Below are 6,439 nucleotides of genomic sequence, written 5' to 3' on the forward strand. Positions count from 1 at the left end.
ATAGCTTATTTTAAGGATCAAAGAGAGCTGCGTGACATCTGATAAACTGACTCAAGTGACGGCACGTTGGGGCTGATGACTAAAAATTTTGGAAAAAAAAAAAATCAGAGGTTTGAAGTTAGAAAGAAGTGATCGAACCAGAACTCTGTAGCTGCTCCTCATTTCAGCTCGAGGCGACATTAGCTGCTAGACCGAGCTGTTGGCGGTTGAGTTGCATTGTTGGTAATGTAGTTGAATGCATGGAATAAAAAAAGTAAGCTGTAACAAATCCATACAACATAATTCTAAAACAACAAAAATACTGTTTCATCAGTATTTAGTCACAGTCACACTGGTTGTCAATGTGTGACTTTTTAAAAAGATATTCCAAGATATTTTGTAGCCGGTTCAAGACCACCCACAATATATTAGCTCCTACATTTCTTATGTGCATTGCATTGTGGGAGAATTGAGCAGATTTCGTATTTATTCTATCTCCTTTGTGAATACTATCTTTGGTCACGTTTCCAGTGTGAACACACTACAATAAAAACCCACTAACAACTAGTACAAAGAAAAGATTTGGACGATGCAGACGTCTCTGCTGCATCAATTAACAAGCTGTCCATTGAGACGATGTTATAAAAATGTAATGCGTAAATCATCGGAGTAGTCTTTTAACTTAAAGGTTAAATGTTTCAGCTTTCTCACAACGGTGTCTATTTGGTTCAAGTGATATAAACAATATAGGCAAACAAGTCTCAGTTTAGCAGTAACTTTACACATTTATTGATAATTCATAATAACAGAAATGACTTGTGGGCGCGTGCTGGTGGGTGAGGGTCGGTCACGAGAGGAGCTCTGTGAAGAGCGACTGATTGGCAAAGTCTGCAGGCCGCTCTTGAGGGCGCGGCAGTGACGGACTGCCGCTGAAGCCGAAATGTGGGACGCCGGCACTCAGGAAGTAGAAAGGCACGTGGGTAATTCTTCCATTGGACCAACACTGAGAACACAGAGAGAGATATGTTACATAGAAAGCAACTTAACACCTGTTCGAAGACTTTCCAGACCTGCATAAACTCTATTTATGGCTGACTGAAATAGAACATGAATTTATCGTATGAAACTGACCACAGTGAGCAGAGCTCCGTGCTGGAAGTTTGGGTGGAACTGCATCAGTCTCGGCTCTGCGCCAGGCTCCCCTTGAACAAAACCACTAAAACACAACAAACACTCAGCACTTGTAGTACTACGCTGAGAAATGCAATACTTTTGAGTTCTACTAAAGCTACACAAATATAAAACACTAAAGTACAAACCAAGGTAAAAGCTCAAAAATGGGGTTGGTTCTCGTCTTGAACACGGCTATGATTGCAGGCCGGTCTGCTGCCTGTGGATCACCTGAGAAAAGATAAGACGCAGAGACTGAGATGAGTTATTAAAACTGAGAGGAACACCGATGTAATACTGATTGGGTTCATCGGGGTGAACAGAAGAAAAGTGAGACAAACCCTTGAGAAGCACTGCCAGCCTCTCTCCTGTTGGGTCCCAGGATAAAGACTGGATCTCTCCACCAACACTGGAGGACAAATTAGACAGTGAGTGAGTCTAAGTAGCTGTAATGTTGCTAATATGAAGTCAAGCAGCACTGAATCCTGCCTGCCTGCTGATTTGTGCTCATCACATGCTGGAATAGATTCATTGTTTTTGTGAACAAGGTGCTTCAAAATGTCTCGGAGCCTTTTTGAACACGTTGTTCATCACTGTTTTTTTAAGCAGTTCAGTTTAAATACATACATGATGTCTCCGTCTGGAGTGTTAAAGGTGGTCTCTGATAGGTCAGCCACCACTGCTGCTGCCTGAGGCCCCTTAGATGTGCATGTAGGTACGCCTGCTGAACAACATCATCATCATCATCATCATCCAGGTCAATTTACATAATCTACTTCATTTTTTCATCAAACTTTACAAGAAAACAATTCAACCTGCACATCAATTACCAACCAGGTTGTATATTCTGCAACACAACTATTTATTTTATGTAAAGACGGATAACCTGTTGCATCACTGAAGGTCAGAGCGTAGATGACCGTCTCTCCCTGTACGACGAAGAGGAGTCGACTCCCATCTGGACTCCAACAGCCGGACTACCCCCCAAAAAAAAAAAAAAACCCCAGGCGCGTACTTATTTCATGAATACATGATTTAGAAAATTATTTAGTACCTAATTTAGCAATAACGTTGAAATGTGGTGACAAGTTTTCACCTGGCAGCGCCCTTTCACACACGGCCAACGCTCACAGGTCCACATCCTGGTCTCCCAAACCCTGAAGAAAGAAATATTACTCATCCATGTGTAAAAACTAAACTTTCTGTCCACTCAATTACCTTTTAACAGCTGCTAATCTCCAGACAAAGTCACTCATCCCTTACATGTTCATAAATATTCATGACAGGTGAGTGGGCCTCTATTATAATCCAGTAATTGTCTCGAGTCCACACGCACTGATCATGACAGAAGATTTGACACATGTTCACTGGCAGCTTTAGATATCTTATAAATGAAAAGTGCTGCAGCAGCGCTAAAAGGGAGGTAGATTATAAAACATGCTGCGTCTGACCTGAACAGGGCCGACGGTGTAGAGGCCAGGACATGGCTGCCATCAGGGGACCAGGACAGGAAGGTGACCCCGCCTCCTCCAACACGCTGCAGTGGCACACCGCTTTCTGAAGCAACGTCCCAAACCTGAAACACATGGATGCCAAAAGGTACAACAGTCACTGTGTGAAGCACTTTCTTTCGACATGAATTAAGACTCGAGGATGAGGAGGTCGCCTCGTACCATCATGGCGGTGTCCATGGGCGAGGCCGACACGAGGAGAGACCCGCTTGGAGACCAGGCGATGGAGGTGACAGGAGAGTGACCAGGATGAGACAGAACCTGAGCACAACCGGACGAAGGCCTGGATGGGTCGAGAGGATGAAGAGCACAGCACAAGAAAAGACAGTTAAGACCTTTTTATTACAGCATGAATCTAATAGGGGGGGGGAAACGGATCACAAACCTCACGGTTCGGTTTGTATCATGGTTTAGAATCACAGCAGGAAAAAGAGGAGCAAGATAATCTCCATAAATAACACTTTTATGATTTTAGAAGCGTTAATGCAATCAGCAGATGTAAAAAGCTTACATTAGGCTATAAACGAGGCTATGAAACCACTAAGCTTCCAACTTGTAGTTTGATTTTGTGCGCTCACCTCTTTTACAAAAGTCTTTCCACGAATCTACAAGTTAGAAAAGTTTGCAAGAGCGCGGGTATAAACACAACGAGGCTGTAAAGGGGCACTAGTGAGTTTCCGTGTTCGGCATGATGACGTTTGATATCACGTCAACCTCTGTAGTCTCATTTAGCCTCATGTTAGCAACAGCCTTTTATACGATGGGTAAAAGCCTAAAAATTGGCTGATTACTGAAGCTAGAAGTAGTGACAGTGTTTGATACAGGCCCGATGATGTTGACTACACAAAAAAAGATTTAACAGCCTCCTGCATGCAAAATCCACAGTCGCACTTGTAGTTTAGAGATGCATAACAACTCACAACATTCAGCAACCACATGCAAAAATAGATAGGAGTAACTTTTTCATTGCTTTTGAGGGAACTGAATCCAGTAATCTGAAGACTTCTCAAGACGTGCAGGTTCACTGGAGCGTACGTACCTGGTCGACAGCGAGCAGGGGTCCACGTGCCAGACCAGCAAACAGTTCTGACAAGCGACAGCGAGGGCGGACGCACACAGCGGCTTCCACTGCACTGCTGCAACACTCCTCTGGAGACGGTGCTTCAGAGTGGGGGTGGTGGCACTGAGAGACATGAGGCAGTGACAATAACACCGTCACAGACCGATGGAGAGATCAAAGAACAACGCTGCTCTATGAGGCTGACATGCGGTCAGATTTTAGGTCTGTGTTTTGAGACTGTCCTGGAGACGTACAGTTTCATTATTATTTACACACTTTTACTGTTTTGGCTAACTGCTGACAGAACTACCAGTACACACACGCACTGCTGATGTATCGCCACCACTCGGCCGCTACTACACAAGGAGATATCTCGGAGAGTTTAATTTTGTTTTTGCCAGATGGTATGCCTTACTGCCCATAGTTGGCAACTGTGCGCCTTCTTCAGAGCCGAGTTACGATACCTTTTGGGGTTGTAGATCTTAATGGAATCGTCCAGCAGGGCTACAGCAAACTTATCTGCATGGGGATGCCAGGCAAAGGCTCGCACCACACAGTCAGACCTGATAAAGCAAGAGGGATTCAAGTGGAAAAAAGTCACTTAAATCACTGATTGAAGATTGTCAAAATTGCTGCGTATCAATTTTCTGTTGATCAACAAAAGATTAATCAACAAATTGTTCGAGCAATTACTCTCCAGTTATACTAATTTATACTAAACTGCCAGGTCTTCATCAACATGTCTGCTCACCACCAGTTTGTCATAATAAACAATATCTTCAATCATTTGAGAACAAAAATTTAACTACAGATCACAAAGTTGGCACATACCAGTTCAGCACTTGTGAAAACTCAGCGTGCATGTCGTCACTGCTCAACTACAGAACAAACGAAAAACAGGTAATACACATTTAAATGCATCACAACAAACATCTGGCAATCAATTGTATTGCTGTCAACGACACATTTAACCAGCAGGCACAACTTACTGTGAGATGAGGGAACAGGGAGCCGTGAAAGGAAGAGAACCATCGCAGCAACGCCAGTGTAAAACCAGAACTCACTGACAGACATTTAGGCACTACGAGAACACAAGATACGGGAGAGTTAAAGTATAAACACATCAATGGATCTATAAGATCAGAAAAAAGGACGATTTTTGAGCACCTTCTGTATTTGAGTTGGTAATTTCATCGAGTAGTCCTGTGAAACCACCGTCCCGCCTGAAATGGACAGAGATAAGTTGCATAAATTATCTTTGTCTGTGAAAGACGTGGGACAAATTATTGATATTACAATATACTGTGATATGACTTATAGTGTGTCAATGTATGCTGTATTTCCCACACCTGTTGTGTGTGTGTGTGTGTGTGTGTGTGTGTGTGTGTGTGTGCGTGTCCGTCCTACCAGGCTGCTGCACTCCTCATCCACAGTGTCTCAGAGTGGTCCAGGAAGGCCGCCTTGCTGCTGCTTTCTGTGCGACAGTGGAGCTTCAGAGACTCTCGTGGGAAATACAAACCCAGAGGACTAGACTCCTGCAGACAAAACACACAACCATGGAATTCACACTTTGTTTTAACTACAGCACATTAGCTACAGGATTGTCTTCTGGTTTACTGTCGTGCTGTGATGTCGACGAGGGATTATGTGTCATGTCTAAATACTCTCTGCTCTGAATCAGACCTGTTTCAGTCGGTGGTCTGTGGCGGTTCCTGACAGCAGCTCGTTGTTGGACTCGCACAGAGTGGTCTGTCCGGAGGGCAGCGGAGCGGGGAACAACGCCAGAGAGCACATCTTCAACACGGTGGAAACACGGACCACTGGAGCCTGGAAACACACCATGGGTCAGCCAGGTAAACACATAGTAGTGGATGTCAACAGCTTACTGTAACGCTACACAAACAGCTGGTTAGCTAACACTAACGGTTAACGTTAGCTAGCTGGTTCAAGCTAGCTAACTAGTTTTAACAACAGTAACCGTTATTCGTCGTTTTATAAGTCACAAAACGTACCTTGTAGTGTGTCCTCTAGACTTAAGTCAATTATCTTGCGTTGTGTTTCCAAACAACCGAATAGAAGTACACGCTACGCTGTTATGACACTTCACGGTTCCGTACTCGAAGCATACTTCAAGTTAATCGCGCCGTGCGGACTACAGCAGCGCCAAAGGGACAAACAGTGCGGAGTTCGGCTTTAGAGCGCTGATGTGCTGCCCCTTCAGGGCACAGAGCGACATTACATCCACACTGAGCCAAACAGGCACCAACTGTTTGTTGTTAGGGAGTTGAGATAACTTGAAATACATCATGAGTCATTTTATTTAACTAATACGAGTTTATTCGAGTATATGTCTTCTATATAACCGTTCATTATCATGTTATTGGCCACATTATAAGCTTAAAATAGAGCGTCTGATTCCTAATCATGATGAAGAATAATGATTCTGTCTTTCCCTCCTCACTAGAGAAGGGCAAAGCACATGGTCAGTCACACACCAGCCTCCCTGCAGCCGGCAGAGATCCACTTTGTCTTGCTCAAGGACACATCAGCAGCGGGCAGCATGGTGGCTGACACTGGGTATGATCCATTTTGAAGCATATAAATCAGTAAATCAAATGCGGCCATAACGACACGATAATAATGGATGTTGTGATGGAAAACTGATTCCCCGTGTGTGTGTGTGTGTGTGTGTGTGTGTGTGTGTGTGTGTGTGTGTGTG

General features: G+C 44.0%; 1 protein-coding gene across 2 annotated transcripts; it reads right to left on the bottom strand.

Annotated features, from left to right (window-relative positions):
• Positions 1–129: 129 nt before the first annotated feature.
• On the bottom strand, positions 130–5,877 carry aaas (achalasia, adrenocortical insufficiency, alacrimia). 2 transcript variants are annotated; one of them, XM_031845327.1, is made up of 17 exons: positions 5,733–5,877; positions 5,404–5,547; positions 5,128–5,255; positions 4,888–4,943; positions 4,710–4,801; positions 4,552–4,598; positions 4,185–4,283; positions 3,700–3,843; positions 2,823–2,943; positions 2,601–2,725; positions 2,246–2,306; positions 2,036–2,126; positions 1,777–1,870; positions 1,491–1,558; positions 1,299–1,380; positions 1,111–1,195; positions 130–982 (listed from the first exon to the last, which is right to left on the bottom strand). In XM_031845327.1, exons 2-17 carry the CDS (start codon positions 5,512–5,514, stop codon positions 827–829), a joined length of 1,560 nt encoding a protein of 519 aa, XP_031701187.1. In that variant the 5' UTR covers positions 5,515–5,547; positions 5,733–5,877; the 3' UTR covers positions 130–826. The 2 variants fall into 2 exon arrangements, with proteins under 2 accessions (XP_031701187.1, XP_031701186.1); XM_031845326.1 differs by having other exon boundaries at positions 1,777–1,873.
• Positions 5,878–6,439: the final 562 nt, after the last annotated feature.

The sequence above is a fragment of the Anarrhichthys ocellatus genome, unplaced genomic scaffold (assembly GCF_004355925.1).
Source record: "Anarrhichthys ocellatus isolate YVR2014 unplaced genomic scaffold, GSC_Weel_1.0 scaffold5, whole genome shotgun sequence".
NCBI lineage: Eukaryota > Metazoa > Chordata > Actinopteri > Perciformes > Anarhichadidae > Anarrhichthys > Anarrhichthys ocellatus.

Coding starts and splice junctions, on each gene's coding strand:
- aaas (XM_031845326.1), bottom strand. CDS start 5,514: ATGTGCTCTCTGGCGTTGTTCCCCGCTCCGCTGCCCTCCGGACAGACC. Junction 5,256..5,403: donor CAGACCACCGACTGAAACAG/GTCTGATTCAGA, acceptor TTTTGTCTGCAG/GAGTCTAGTCCTCTGGGTTT. Junction 4,599..4,709: donor CCCTGTTCCCTCATCTCACA/GTAAGTTGTGCC, acceptor TTTGTTCTGTAG/TTGAGCAGTGACGACATGCA.